Source organism: Amphiura filiformis, chromosome 15, assembly GCF_039555335.1.
Source record: "Amphiura filiformis chromosome 15, Afil_fr2py, whole genome shotgun sequence".
NCBI classification, from domain to species: Eukaryota; Metazoa; Echinodermata; class Ophiuroidea; order Amphilepidida; family Amphiuridae; genus Amphiura; species Amphiura filiformis.
In genome coordinates, this window is record NC_092642.1 from 46,276,510 (window position 1) to 46,293,395 (window position 16,886).

A 16,886-nucleotide genomic window follows, 5' to 3' on the forward strand; every position below is an offset into this window, starting at 1 on the left:
TGTATTCAGATGGTCTTCGGATTCCTAAGTCAATCCCAGACTGTGTGTCCACACCCCCCCTCAACTTTAGAAGTGACGAGTATGTGCCTACCGGCATCGCCAAGTAGGGCCTATCAGTACAAAACGAGGGGTCATTGGGTACAAACATAATGAAAAAGGGGGTCATTGGGCATAATATTTTGGAAAAGGGGGTCATCTTAATACTAATAACGGCGTGTCCGTCCGTCCATGGCTTCTCTATCGCGTTCAAGATCAGCGCGTTCGCGTTCACGCGGTGCACTATCGCGTGCTCATGATGCGCTATCAACGGGAAAAGTCGCGGCGTACAGTGCGCGATCGAAAAGCATTACAGTGTGACTTACAGGTGCATCTCATCGGACCCAACACATTTTTCAAGTTGGGTCTTGATCATTGAGAGACGCATTTCATAGTAGTTTAAAAAGTCAGGGTAGGTATATGGGTAACGGGTTTGGATAATTAGAAATAGGCCTATCACGAGAAGCGCCCGACCCGAGAACCGCGAAATCTAGTTGGGTATAAAAGTATAATAAAAATTCCCTTTAAAAGGGAAAGCCAGCCTCAATGTAGAAGAGGTCTTGTAATTAGTTTTGGTCAATGTGAAAGGCATTTTTTAGGATCACGCTTACATCTACATGACAGTCATTGTAAAAATGGAAATTCTATTTCTTGTTCCAAATTCCAAATTTACGATACAAATTTGCTGAAAACAAAAGAATTTGAAAGTTTCTAAATTATTTTGTGGTATTTTGATGATACAATGCCAGACAAAAAAAACCCAGCAGGGTAGCCGCACCTAAAAATGGGGGTCATCGGGTAGCCGTACCTAAAAAAAGGGGTCATCCAGGAAATCCCCTAAATTTCTTGGGGATAAATTTGAGGACAAACTTAGGGATTGGAATCCTCAAGACAGTTTACACAGTGGATTCTGTTTTTGCTTGAGAACTGCTTTACTTAAAGGCCCATATAAAATTAACAGATGTGGAAATAGGAGTATAAAGTGACCAGTAGATATCAGTTGTAGTCCTACTAATTCATGGCATATTGGATGGCCTAGGGGAAAGTTAGCCCATATTAGCCAGACTATCCTTGCCTTCAAGGTGAAACAAACCTACTCATGTTACCCTCTGGCCATGGGCTGGCATGGTGTCAGATCTTACCCAGGGAAAGATGACATTCCAATATATGCCTTTAAGCAAAAAGCTGTCTGTGTGCTTTATGTGACCTGATATGATCTAGTCTACTCCCATTAATGAAGAAATGGTAACAACATACATGGCAAATAACAAGCAGCAGATTCAGACTTTTGAAATGAAACTTACTCTGTAGAAATGGTTGGTGAGTGATAGTACGCTGATTAAAAGTAGACCTATCAAAAATCTTACAAGAAAAACCACTGCGCAAGCATGTCCCACATGATGCCATTATGCAATCACATATCATAAGTCATATATAAGCATGGAGTTGCTGGCCGGGCCAGCAAAGCCCCCTCGGCTATCGGTCGGTGATCTTGTGCGTGGCACGGTAAGGTCCCGGGTTCAATTCCCAGGGGTACCAAGTGACTTCTTTGTTCATCTCTCCTTTTTTTCTCTCCTTTTTTTCCTTCTTTACCTTCCAATAGCAAAAAACTACGGGCAATGTTAGGGTTAATACTACTGCATACATTAACCCTAACATTGCCAAATCCCAACAGAATCCAACACGGAAAACCCGTAAGCATGCGTGCATCCCACGTGATGTTATGACACAATCACTCTTAAGTGATATATAGGCTCGCTTTCATTGGCACGGCCAACGAAACCCTTATGGCTACAGGTCTGTGATCATCTGCTTGGCTTGGTTTTTTGAGGTGGTAGAATAAATTTCAATTAAACCAGACTTATTCGGATAAAAAGCAAACCAACAGAAAATGCACTACAAAAAGTACACTTATATCATCTCATATACCCAACGGAGCACCTTCAATATTGACTTGATTGTCTTTGGCTTCTTGAAAGTTCATGTGTGCAGTCAGAAAGTAATTTTTTATAAAGTCTTCACAAAAAGTAACGCAGTTGTTATAAATACGCCTATAGCGTCAAAACTAATAATTGTGTTCACAATATTTCAAGATAGAAAGAAGGATGATTTATTTACGCGCATTAGTCTGACACCCCATTTGTCTAAATTTGTTCAATATTAACAACACAGCAGTGTTTTAAAAGAAAAATACCCGAATTTAAAAGTTGCCGCTATTTGTATTGATTTGAAGTCAGCGCGAAGATAAATGGAGGGTTTTACGTGCCACAATGCTTGCGTAATAACCATTGATCGTTGTAAACTGCAACTTTTAAATTAGGGTATATTTCTTTAAAAGCACTGCTGTGTTTTTAATATTGAACAACATTTGACAAATGGGGTATCAAAATGCGCGTAAATAAATCATCTTTCTTTATGTAGAAATATTGTGGAAACATTTATTAGTTCTGAAGCTATGGGCGTATTTATAACATCTGTGTTACTTTTTGTGCAGACTTTAGTACAGAAAAAGTGTAATAAACCAAAGCACTATAGGAATTGACGAGATCTGATCACATGTATGCATACTCCTGTGTGTTACTTATAAGATTATCCTTAATTATACAGTTACCATGGTAACATAGTACTTTTCATCACAATTAATAAAAGAAAAATCAGTCTTGAAAGCATTTGAAGGAATTCAGCGGATCGGAATCAGATGAATTGATTCAGAGAGTGGGAGTTTTTATTAGAGACATTCCATCTGAGCTTTTCTCTTTGAAATAATTCTTCACTTTTTTTGATATTTTTTTCGTATTTTTATTTATACTGTATAAATATTAAAAAGTGAATGCTGTTTCAATATCTTTGCATTTTTTCTGAAGGAAAAAAAAACACTCGGAAAAATACTTTCGGTCTAAATGGTGTTTTTGATTCGAAGAGCATGCAGATATTCAGAAACAGAGAAAATACTAACAACAAATTATAGTATCTAAGATTGAATGTGACATGTTTTTTTTCTTTGTTTTTTTGTAAATTAGATGTATTTTATAATTAAGTGGTCAAATTAAGTGGCTGGCATTTCTATATTTGGTTTAAAACAGGGCTAATCATGATAAATAAGGCTTTAAAAACAAATGGCCATTCCAGTAAATTAAAATCAATACACCCCCTATGGAAGACATAACCTAAATCTCCCACACAGGGGGTGTGGATTTCAAATAGACTAACCCATTCAGGTAACCTTATTTGAAATTCACACTCCCTGTGTGGAAGATTAATGTTAGGTCTTTCATAGGGGGTGTATGGATTTCAACTGGAATAGCCCACGGTGAAATGAGTGCAAGTAGCAACTTTATTGTACCTCCCCAGAAAAGTAAAGTTCCAGCAATCACTTGTTCAAATTTGGCTGCTTAAGTAATGGCTGATTCCAGTTTTCGACAAACAATTAAGTTTGGTAAATTAATTCACTGATTTTTCTCGAATGTCGACATGAGATGCAAGAAAATGTCAACATGTTTTTTTATTTCTGTCTGGGGATAAAAGAGTAGTGGTGACTTGTCTCCATAAGTTTTCATTAATGTTTCTGTTGAGTATTCCATGTGCAATATAGAAGTTGCTAGATTGTTCGAATGGATCAGATTATGTACCGAAAACACCATTTGTTTTCTTTCATTTCTTGAATGTTCTGTAGATCTTGTATCCATTTGGAGCTCCGATATCTTATTGCTCATTGTAGAGGGAGGTTTCAAGTGCATCAGGAGTGTTGTGCATTTATGTTACCAGATAGGGCAAAGTGGATCGGATTTGTTTTGTCACCACCAGCTTACTTCGAAACATGATATAGTGAACAGTTTGCACAGACAACATCCATTTCAATGTTGCATTTTTTTGCTCTCAAGTTATAAGAGATGGGAATGTTATGGCATAGGATCCACAATTTATAAGTTCATCCCTAATGATTTTTGAAAAAAAAAAAAAAAAAAAATGGAAAATGGTATGTTTCAGTGGAATATGCTATTCTATTTAAAATCCATGCTCCTCCTGTGGAAGAGTTTTGAAACATCTTCCATAAGGGTAGTATGAATTTCAAATGGAATGAACACACTAGCAGCTCCATTTGAAACTCACCCTCCCTCAGTGGTAGATTCAGGTTAAAGGGTCAGAAAAACATGGAGAGTGCAAGTTTCAAATGGAGTCGCCAATTTCCCATTTAAAATTCACACTACTTGTGTGGAAGATTAAGGTCATGTCTTCCATAGGGGGTGTATGGATTTCAACTGGAATAGCCCAGTGCTCCCTTCATTTTCTATCTTTTTCTTGTGTCCAATACTTGGAAAAAATGGCTTGGAGATAGCCTCAGACTTGATTCCTATTTACGTTTCATTTTCAGTGGCATCAATTTTTAATAGTGATCAGCTTAGCATTAATTACTTTTGTTTACTTCTGGGCAGAAACTAATTACTGATTTCGGCCATTCCATTAGCCTTAATCATGTACTCGCGTAACAAACTGTCTTCCGTGTGAAATAAATATACTTGTATACATAAAAACTGCCTTCCCCTGAAATAAATATACTCACTTACATAAAACTGTCTTCTGCATGAAATAAATATACTCACATACATAACAACTGCCTTCCCATGAAATAAATATACTCGCATACATAAAAACTGCCTTCCCATGTAATAAATATACTCACTTACATAAAAACTGCCTTCCCATGAAATAAATATGTTGATAGTGACAAAAGATCCCTCGATGAACAGCACACATTCCAGATCTATCTTGCAAATTTATATTTGTTGCATGAGTATCCATCCATGTTTAGCTAGTCTATTCTCAACATGTGCAAAGTAATAGGAGTGTCATTTTATGAAATGAGGTGATGTATCATGTTGCAAAGGATTCTGAGAAGGGTAATATATCCACTCTGAGTGGATAGTGGATACTACAAATCAGTCAAATGCAAAGTTTGTTGATTATAGTTTGCTATCTTCAGTAGATAGCAGTAATGAAATCGGGACTTCGTCCGAAGGGTCGCTAGTTCAAAGGTTCTCTAGTCCGAAGGGTTGCTAGTCCAAAAACCAAATTAAGTTTGCTAATCCGAAGGTTCTCTAGTCCGAAAATAGAATAAGGGTTAGGGTTAGAGTTAGGGTTAGGGTTAGCAAACCTTATTCTATATTCGCACTCAGAACCTTATTTATTATTCGTAGTGAACCCTCGGACTAGAGAACCCGATATTCGGACCAGCAAACCTTTTTCAGAATTCGGACTAGCGAATGGTAAATTACATGTTCGGACTAGCGAACGTTCGGACTAAGGAGCCTTTGGACTCGGGAACCTTCGGACTAGAGAGTTATCACCTGGGGTTGTTGAACAATAGCAGACATTGAGTCTTGTTTGTGCTGTCTTGAGTTGGTAGTAACCAATTTACTTGTTTTGTTATCTTCAGTAGACAGCAACTGGTGTCACTGATGTTGATGCAGAAACAAAGGACTTTCTGTTCAAAAAGCATCCTGAGATCTAAATATCTCCTGGCTATTATGTTTCACACGCAAGAAGATATTTATATTTGCTTGATCAGCTGATATTTTTGTATTTTAAAATAACTATATGCAAAGTTCGACTTAATTGACGATAAAATTACGATTCAAAACATTGTGTATTGATATAGAGTGGTGTGCACATAGCTGGGGCATAATTTATCTGACTTTCTTGACATGCATGGTAACAATAACTGGATAATTTTCGCCAATTATAAGGTATACAAACTTTAAGGTTAGCAACTATTTCAAACTGTTGCGATTTGGTAGTTCACAGCATCTTGCGAATGGTAGTGAGCTTTGGCAAAAATTGCTTTGATCATTTCAGAGCGAGTGTTCAGAAGAATTCAAATGTCACAGATATACTTTTGTAGGTCCTGTGGTTCTTGAGTTATGTTGTAAAGATGGCTGAAATAACAACACGTTTGTAAAACATATACAACTCATTAACAACAAAATCAAGCCAATCTTCAAAGTGTATGATTTGTAGAATGAAGTTTTAAACATCAAAGTGTTAGTTTTCAATAATATATTGATTTAGCCAAATTTTTGGGCTGCTTCGATCAACAATACCTCGTCTACCCTTAACATTGAAGATATTTTAATAACATTTTGATAGGTTTAGTGTTGTTTTCTTTTATCTCTGGCATTTTCGTTCTTGAATATATCATCAGTCCTCATTTCTGCACCAAACACAAAATCGTAACCAGCAAGCATATGTGACATGATCACGAAATATGAGTCGGAAGTCGGACATATTCAATTCAATATAGGATTGTAAACAGCATTTGCAAAGCTACATTTTGCAATAAACCCCATTGAAATTGGACAACTAGTTCAAAAGATATGAGCAGTTAAAGAGTTTCCAAAACAATAGGAAACAAAAGGAAATATTTCCTTTGTTTGGCTGTATCTCAAAATCAATATTTTTGACTTCCGACTGATTTTGCTTGATCACATCACATATTGTGACATGATCAAGAGAAATAAGTCTAATGTCAAAAATTATCAATTTCAAGTTTTTTTACATCAGTTACTAGCCCTTAAAAATATTATTTTTGATGCAAACGCTGTGAAAATAGAGCTTATTGTAACCAAGTTATCGGCAATTTATCAGTTCAAAACAACAAGAAAACAAAAGAATTCAACCACCTTTTTTGCCCATGTCTCAGACTCAATTATTACCGACATCAGACTCATTCCAGTTGATCGTGGTACATATCAGCAGTTGGCCATCAGCAGTGTGTTCAAACGCATCATTAAGCTTTTTACTCATCGCTTCTTTCCGTTTGTATGTACACACAGGGCACAGGGAGCTATCAAGTCGTCATGCGGGGACGCAGATTTAGCACTTGACTCGGACATACAGTACTTTCAGGAGGAAGATGGGTAAGTCGATGACATACATTTGGCTATTCCATTTAATTGAAATCCATCCCTGTGGAAGATTTTGGAAATAGTTTCCGCAGGGGGAGTGTGTTTTTTAATTGTAATTGCGTTGGTTAGAGTTAATCAGTTTGAAACCATACTCATAGCTTTACCTATATCTCCCACAACTGGAGTGAGTATGAATTGAAGTTACCCAATTGTCTCTTCTGTTCAAAACTTATACTCCCTCTATGGAAGACTTTAGCTGAATCTTCCACAGGGGGAGTGTGGATTTTAAATGGAATGGCCCATTTGGTTCTTGATATTATTTTGGTTTACAAACCACTGTCTATAGAGCAGAGTTGAATATGGAGTATGTATGTAGATGATGGTCATGGTGGTTGCAAACCAGATTTATACATATAACATAGATGAAAAATGGAAATTTTCACTTAAAAAACCCTTTTGTAAAAAGGGAAAAAGGGTAGTTTTGTATGTTAATGTTATATTTATTAAATAGATATAGCTGTAGAAAGTCAGGAGCAATGACACCAATCTGGATTTATTGGAGGCCTCAAGTGAGTATTCACCTTACAACCATAATTGGCCAATCATGAGTCAGTTGTCAAAGAGGTAGGGAGGGGATATCAAATTATCCCATCATGCATCAGTGGGTACGGGGTTTGCGGCAGATTTGAATAGCATTTTGAAGCTGATTGCAGCAAAAAGGGGTTTAGAGAAGCCTAAATACTTGTTTGCAAATTGCCAAACCCGATGTAAAACTTACCTGTGAAAAACGTAACACAAGCAGTTGCTGTATTTATTATGTAGTTAAAGGAACACTCGACAATCACAACGATATTCAAAATTCCCAAGCTGAAAGACCTAAAAATTGTAGGTGTTTGGGGGAAAAATGTATATCTTCAATACGAAAGATCAAAATTTTCAAATGATGGATGACTTTTCCTCCTAGCTCTATACACTTTAAGTTCATATCATTAGATTTATAAAGTAAATAGCAAGTAAATATCAAAATATCAATTTTTGATAACTTGCCATAAAATTTGTATTATATCGCGAAATTAAAAACAATCAAAATTATTTGATATCAGAATTACATTCCTTAAATTCAGAATGCAATTTGGTGTGTCTGATGTGCTCTTTGAAAACCACAAACATAATACTGTGCAAACGTTGCTATCCGATTCTTTAGGCCTGAACCTTATTTTCCACATGCAAGAAGAACCTATATCAAAAGGTCAAACATGCAACCAGGTAAAACAGCCAAAACAGCAAAACCTTGTTTGATGGGCCTTCATGAAATGTCAATCTGAGTTCCTTGTGTGAAATGCAAGATGACTTCATACTGAAGTCATGAATATTTTAGCATAGGGCCTGATAGAGGAGAGAAGTATTGTTTATGGGTGCTGTACAGGTATCATGGTAATAAATTTCCATATACTTTGTGTACATAATAGCCTCTATTCAAATGTCTCTATCTACGTTATGAAGCGATTCAGATTTTCAAAGTAATGGTTTGCGGAAAAGCAAGCATACAAAACAGTAACAAACATCAACAAATACATTGGTGACCATTGCCTTTCCAAACTCCAAAGCCGCAAAGACTACAAAGTTTGTAGCAGCGTTAATGATTTAACAAAGCAACAGACAACTTGAGAAATATATTAAATATCTGAATACAAACCCAGAATTTGGCCATCAAACTATACATACTATTATAATACCTCGTATTTCCTCGAATAAACGCCCCCAGGGGCGTTGCATTTTCAAAACGGTGGGTGTTTATTAGAGGTCATTTTTGAACGATTATTCCCGTTACTTCAGGTTCACTTGCAGGGTTCCGACCAGATTTTTGCAGATTATCGATGCTATGTGTGCAACTTGATAAGCTTACTACACAAGATAGTATGGAAATATCGGCATTTTTGAAACATCTTGGTTGAAAAAAGCGGTGGGGCGTTTATTTGGGGGTGGGGGCGACTATTCGAGGAAATACGGTATGCAAATTTGTTTAAAATATGCATGAAGCATGCACAAATTTGCAGATTTGGTGTAAATTTGTAAGAAAAGGAGGTCATTAGGTATAAGCTGATGAAAAAGGCGGGCATTGGGTGTAGAGTTTGCCTCAAAAAAGGGGGTCTATTGACAGGCACATGACATGTACTATTATAAGGGAGTGCCCCCTGCAATTGGATGCTAATGATCCATTTCCATTAGCTTTAAGCCCATTTATCAAATTAGAAAAACCGATGTATTTCAAATTGATTGATCAACAAACAAACCTATGTGGCTTAATCACGTACATCACATGCATTAAATGCCGTAGTCCATTATTGAACCTACCACCAAAATGACTTAAATGCACAATGTTCATTATTCTTTTAGTGGGTCAAAATTATGCCCTGGATTAGTAATTTTCTCATATTGTACAAATGGAATTGTGATACAACATGTCATAATACGTTAAAGTGGTGGCACAATGTGGATAGCCAAGGGCATATTTGGCCCACCTGTACTACGTACCTGAAGTGGAATCTGTTGGAATAGAATATTTTGTGCAAGTGAATTATGTGATGTAATAGTAGTCTTTCTTCTATAGCAGGTAAACAATAGAGATAAATATGATAAGGATAATGAACTGAGTGCAATGCATTCGTCAAGATAATCGCACGCGCCGTGGAGTTATTGCATTTAGCTTGAGAGCCGATAGGCTCGAAAGCTAAATGCAATAACTCCATGGCAAGTGCAATTATCTTGACGAATGCATTTGCACGAGTACATTATCCGTCATACACTATTAAAACAATAGGCAATATTAATTGCTGCATTCATTATATTAGTTTTAATATTAGGAAAATATCTTACATTTTAAAAACACCGTCAGGACATTGACCAGCTACGTAGCATTTAACTGGTAAAGAAAATCAATCCCTGTAATCAATGGTATCGATTAAGCCATACGTCATACTTAGGTAACTTATTCACGCATGGTTTAATTGACTTGACTTTATGTTGTGATCATTTAATATCGTGGTTTCGAACACAGAGAGCACTGAACCAGTTGGAAACGATCGATTTAGATGTCAGACTAGTACTACGGTGAATATCAACTGGACTTTATAGCTCTATAATTTGAACTACTTATATTAAAACACACGACATTGGGATTTAACAATTTGTTCAGTATTATCATAGGCCTTCAAACACATGTGTTTGAAGGCCTATGGTATTATAAAGCATGATCATGATATTATGCGCTAGTGTGTGTTTCCCGGGCCCGGCTATGTTATTTTAGATATAGGCCTACATGTATTTCATTTGTAAAATACTGAATATTTTGCAATGGTGTCATCTTGTATAATTATGATCCACCTGTTTTTGGCCCTTTTTAATTCATAGAAGCTCGATTATTCTCATTTGATGTTTGATTTATTTGAGGTCATTAATCATAATTTATGACAATGATATTTGCAAGGGTGCAACTCTACTAGTCTTATTACAAGACTGCCCTATCCCAACCCTAAACCCTAATCCTAAACTCCGTAAACGAGGACTGGACTCAAGTCTAGCGAGTTGCACCTTGTTCGGTATTATAGAACACCGTTTGTAACTATACCATTTTAACACCACAGAATGTATATTCGTACTTTTTTGTTGGTATATATATCGAACAGACAATTATATAGTTATGTGATCTCTAGCTCTGTGTCTAAAGCGCCACCTAACTCTACTTTATGGTTATGTGAAAGTAGTATTTCTAGTATTTGAGCGTGCACGTATTATCTAGAATCTATTGTTTAGCGTGCAGGTTTTAGATAATGCATTGTTTAGCGTGCAGGTTTATATAATTTGGGCTGTGAAGGGTAGTTCGCGAAAATAATGCACGGGAGAAGAATACATAACGATGAATAGAAACGGGCACTAGAAGTGTATAACTGGATAACTGGATATTCGTACATAGTAGTTGATATTCATACATAGTGGTAGATAAAATGAATAAAGAGTTTAACTGCGACACTACACTATTTTTCGCTCACATGGAATGTTTTCCCGGAGAGATCTTGAAGCTATCCACATAAGGACTCAAAAACTGAGACTGAATCGTGACCAAGGACTAGAAATAGATCCTATTTGGGATAACCAGCTGATGCCCGAGAAGGGGGGGGGGGGCTACATCGTAACATCCTATGACATACAGTCAATCACATGACATCATCTGTGAGGAATATCCTGATTGTAGACAAGATATCATCACAGCATCACCATCTGCTGAAGATGCTAGTCGAACTAGTGAAAATGTTCTAGATGAGCAAAAAATAGTGTATAGTGTCAAAGTTAAACTCTTTATTCAATAGAGATATAGTTTTGCAGAGGAATTGTTGGAGGAGGAGTTTTGAGATGATTTTGTAGCATTTGCTAGGGATATAGGAATGTATAATCAATGACTTGCATACAGGTTTATCAGGTAGGTGTTAGTTTGTTTTGTAAAAAAATGTCCAGGATCTGTTCCTGTGGGGGGCTCAGAGGGGCTTTCATAGTTATGCAAGGGGCTTAATGGCTAAAATCGCAAAAAACCGGCTGATTTTACATGATTTTTAACACAGTGAGAGCAGAGGGCTTCAGCACCCCCCTGGACACGCCACTGCCTTCAGTGCTTCTTGTATACTGCGCACACAAATTATCACTGGCACTGGAACTTCCAATATACTCACTCACAGATTTTTCCAACCAAAGTCTACTGCTGAGTGCCAGAAGTGGGTAAGTGCAATTATAGCTGCCATGTGTAAATGAGTACAATATACTGTGTGTAAATTGCCAAATGTTCACAGGGCAGCTATTACACTTACCCACTTCTGACACTGAGCAGTCGATATGTAGAATGAAATTGAAAAGAGAAAATCAAAAAAATTTCGAGGTAGAAGTATTTTATTTGTTATTGGGTCAAAAGTTTTAAACTTTAAATCATTCAATGTACCAATACAGAGATAAAGCTGAATTATCCGGGACTTCTCTCTAGTCCAAAGGGTCACTAGTCCGAAGGGTCGCTACGTCCAAAAACCAAATTAAGTTCGCTAAGTCGAAGGTTCTGTCGTCCGAAAATAGAATAAGGGTTAGTGTTAGGGTTATAGTGAGCCTTATTCTACATTCGGACTAGAGAACCCGATATTCGGACTAGCGAACCCTTTTCCGAATTTGGACTAGTGAGTGGTAAATTACGTGTTCGGACTAGTGAACCTTCGGACTAAGGAGGCTTCGGACTAGGGAACCTTCGGACTAGAGAGTTGTCACCAAATTATCTAAGTGCTTCATAGCCTCTGTCAATCATACTTCTTCCATACCATTCCCTACATCCCTAACCACCCCAGAGCCTATGACCCTGTTCACATTGTAAAATTTTCTTCATTCGATGAACCTCGAACGAAGATTAAAAATTGTTTCTTCCTACTGTGTATGCACTTTTCTTCCTTCGATGAAGATTAAAATTGCTTTGTTCAATGAAGCTAAAAAGGTTGTTTTGACAAAGGAATACTTCGTTCGACGAAGTTAGTTTTGTAATGTGTATGTTCGCTTTGTTCGACGAAGGAAAGTGATCATGTGACAAGTGACCCTTGCCGTCTTTAATAATAACCGGGCGTTAATAGCTTCGTTAATTTTCATGAAAATTAATGTGTATAGTGCAATGTCTTTGTTTGGTCTTTTTTAAGCGCAATGTGTATGCTTGCTTAATTAGTTAATCAAGATTAACTTATCTTCGTCGAATGAAGAAATTTTCTAATGTGAACAGGGTCTATGAAGTATCTGAAGAGCACCTTGATGGGCAATGTAAATAAAGGATCCTGTGGGTTGTGGTTTGTCATTGAAATGTCTTCATATATCTGAAACATTTATTGACATGTCTATAAATTTTGAGTGTCCACATTAAAGTACGCCCATGTCTCTGTCAAGAATGTCAATGAAGTTGAATAAACAATTGTATATACCACAGTAAATAAGTATTTGATGCATTATCTTTAATGCATATGACATAAGTACAAGCTAGTGAAGCTAATTATTAAACGCAAGACATTACCACTAAGTATGATGTGTACAAATGTACCATGGTACTAAAATACACATAAGCATCCCAGGAGTTAGGCATAGTTGTAAATGCCAATTTGTTTTGAGTATATTTGTTTCAAGTTTAGGCCTCTTTGCGTAATTGATTGATTGTGATTGTGGTGTAGCGCCACCTTGTGTTTACAATCAGACAGGAAAATAGCAGCGAACCTGCGGTGTTTATACTTAAAGAGGAAGCCCCGTCAGAGCAGTTGACTTCTGGGGTGAACCAAACCTGCCAAGTTATCAAATTAATATCAGTAAAAAAGGTTATCCCTGAATTTGATTATGCTAATCGATGCAATAACATTAAACATCAATTAGCATCTATCAAATTAAGAGATAACCTTGTCACTGATTAATTTGATAACCATGCAGGTTTGGTTCACCCTAGAAGAAATAGTCTGGTGGGACTTGCTCTTTAATCAACCATCGTAATACCAACGTAATGGCATTGTAAAATCATAGTAACATCATCTTTGGTGACTATTTATGTGCAAATTTGTGAAGATTCCATGTTTAACTACTATATTCTGCGTCCTTGTGTACCGTACTGATTTTGCGTTTAGGGGTCGTTATGGTGCGTTATAAGTCCCAGGTTTTGGCTGCATTTTGTACCCATGTCATGCATGTGTACTCGTTGTAGGGAAAGTCCTGTCTCACGGCATCTATGGAATTTGGCGAGTTTTGTGATGAAACATATGAATTTGTCCTGTTCACTCAAGCTTCATTATCAGTGCGACTTGTTTTCTGGTAAGAAAAGGCTTGAAAAATGGCCGATTTCGCACGGTTTTGACTCTGTTCTTTTGAATGGAAAGGTCTTTTTTTTTTCATGGACGAAAAGGGTTTGTTGAAGCTTAGTTTGTTACCGATCTTGTAGTATAAAATTTATATTTATATCTTGTAAAAATCCGCCGTCATTTAATTTTTTCTGTTCCCAAGTTTCGGCAAATTTCCTGTGGCATGATCGTTTTTAGTCCATGGCGACCGGCTTCTTCTGCGTATCATACTCCCGGAGTGTATCATTTATTTTGGACGAAAGCGCCATCATTTTACTGGCAATCTTAGCCAAATGCTGATATAAAATTCTTTCCAATTGGTTAAAATAAAGCACTGTCTATCGTAACAACCAATACGAAGCGGCGTAATATCAGCAATTTCCATAGCGTTTGCATGGGTGACAAACTTGGCCACGGGACTCGGCTTCCTCCGATCAAAATAACCTTGCTAATGTAGATATATATCGCTCATTCTACAAAATCTGGTGCCAATAGCCTTTTTTCCATTCTTTGGTCCACAAACACTTTGTCGAGCATTTAGGGCATCAAATATGTTGTTTTTCTGGTAGAACTCAACGAGATCTACACGGACATATATAGTTTTCCATACTTTAAATGCTTTCTTCATACATACATACATACATACAATAGGCTTTTATATAGCGCCATTTCAAATGATCACAGCGCTCAAAACAACATAGCAAGAAATATACAACAAAAACATGATAGAATATAAGCAAAAAGTTCACAAGAACCAATAACAAGCAATTATGTTTCTGAAAACAGAAATGTTTTCAGCCCTTTTTGAACACTGGCAAAGAGTTGGAGGAGCGGACTGAAACAGGTAACTGGTTCCACAACTTGAGGGAGCTATGAAAGCAAAAGCCTTATCAGCGGCAGACTTAAATGAACGGTAGTGGAGTTTGGGCACATGCAGACGAGTGGCATCAGTGGCAGATCAAGTCCTTGTCTTCCAGGGATGTATAATGTCAAGGAGGATGCCAAATAATCTGGCCCCAAGCCAGCAAGGCACTTGTAAACATACAACATGGCTTTGTAGTAGATTCTCTCCCTCACAGGCAGCCAGTGCAATTGTGGAGCAATGGTGAAGCATGGTCTTTATTGGAAAAAAAAAAAATAATCTTGGCTGCCCAATTCTCTAGTCTTTGAAGACGAGCAATTTCAGTGACATTCGAACCCAAAAGTAAGATGTTACCATAATCCAATCTGGACAGAATGAGTGAGCGAACCACATTGTTACACGATCAAAGTCTAGATAATGACGAATGCGAGAGATGTTACGGAGATGGTAGGTAACGCTGCGTGAGAGAGAAGTAACTTGGGGAGACATGGACATTTGGCTATCAAAAACGACACCAAGGTTACGCACAGTCTCAGTTGGCTCAATCACAGTATTACCGATGTGAAGTTTGACAGCAGGCATGCGGCGTTTGTTGAAAGGTGACAAAGCCACAAAAAATTCAGTTTTGTCATTGTTCAGCTTTAACCAATTACACGTCATCCAACTTTGAATATCACTAATGCACTTTGTAAGTTTGGAGAGAGCTGAATCAATAGACAAGTTACTGGATGGGTCAAAACTGATGTAAAGTTGAACATCATCCGCATAGAGATGGTAAGATAAGCCATGTTTCTGAATAATTCTTCCAATCGGAATGGTGTAAACAGTGAAAGATAGAGGACCCACTATGGAGCCCTGTGGCAAACCGTAGTCCAAGGTACAATTGGCAGATTGGGCACCATTGATGGAAATGCTGGTGGTACGGCCACTGAAATATGATTTGAGCCACATAAGAGCACTGCCTTTTATGCCAAGTTCGTATTCCATCCTGTCAAAGAGGATGCTATGTGTAACAGTATCAAACGCAACGCTTAAATCAAGCATCACAAGAAAGACACCTTCACGATGATAAATTGCGGTCATGATGTCATCTTTAACCTTCAAAAGTGCCGTTTCGGTGCTGTTTGCGGTTCGCTAGGCAGACTGTAAAGGTTCACCAAGATTACATTCACGCATGTGGTTGCTGATGGTATTTACAGCGTGCTTCTCGATGACTTTGGATAAGAATTTAATGTTCGACACAGGACGGTAATTTTTGAGGTTGTTAGGATCCAAGGAGGGTTTTTTGATGATTGGACTGATGATGGCATGTTTCAGTGCAGCCGGAAAAACACCTGTTGACAGAGACATGTTAGCAATTTTGGTTATAATTGGTACAAATGCGTTAAGATTACTCTTTATAAACCATGTGGGAATGCAATCAAGCAAGCAGTTTTTTGCTGCAAACCCTTGAATGAGTTTGGACATATCATTCTCACTTAACAATGGAAACTCAGATAGTTCATACACAACATTACTTTGGTTACATGAATCAATTACACTGTTACTATTTACACTGCTTCTTTCTACTTGAGTCCTTTCTGGATCTTATCAACTTTGTCCTTAAAGTAAAAAGCAAAATCATCACATAAACATTGCAATGAGTCATGAGTAGGTAAGGTCTTGTTGTTATTATTGAGAAGACCATTTATGGTTCTGAAAGCAGATTTGCTATCAGCGTTCTTTAATTTGTCCCTAAAATAAGCCTTCTTTGCACTTTCAATCATGGTATTAACAAGCTTATGTTGGTCAAGATAGAGTTGATGGTGCACCTCTAATCGTCCAGTTCTTCGCCATTTCTTTTCCAATTTAAATCGAACTCTTCTAGCTTCATGAATTTCTTTGCTATACCATGGCTGGCCGAACCCTACGGTTACAAGTTCTTTCCGTAGCAGGGGCATGCTTGTCCAGGGTTAGGGTTACTGCTTTCTCAAACATTTCGACAGCAGCGTTAGCATCATCAGGGGTGTTATTCGAAGAGATGAGCGCTGAGCGAAAGTCACTTTCAAAAGACACTGAATCTATGTCTTTCACTTTACGGGAGGAAATAATTTCCTTTTGATCGCTAGGTTTCTCAACATTGAGCTTGCAGTGGATGACGTTATGATCTGATAACCTTGTTCCAACAGTACATTGAAGAACCAGATTTTCATCGGTGCG

The 16,886-nt window shown here is 37.5% G+C and overlaps 1 protein-coding gene across 2 annotated transcripts in view; it reads left to right on the plus strand.

The window, feature by feature from the left end:
- LOC140171728 (uncharacterized) overlaps positions 1 to 16,886 on the plus strand; it is a 243,489-nt gene that overhangs the window by 54,841 nt on the left and 171,762 nt on the right. For both annotated transcript variants that reach the window (XM_072195039.1, XM_072195038.1), the window contains one exon: positions 6,867 to 6,950. In XM_072195039.1, coding sequence (XP_072051140.1) covers positions 6,867 to 6,950 — 84 coding nt within the window. The remainder of the gene's footprint in view (positions 1 to 6,866; positions 6,951 to 16,886) is intronic.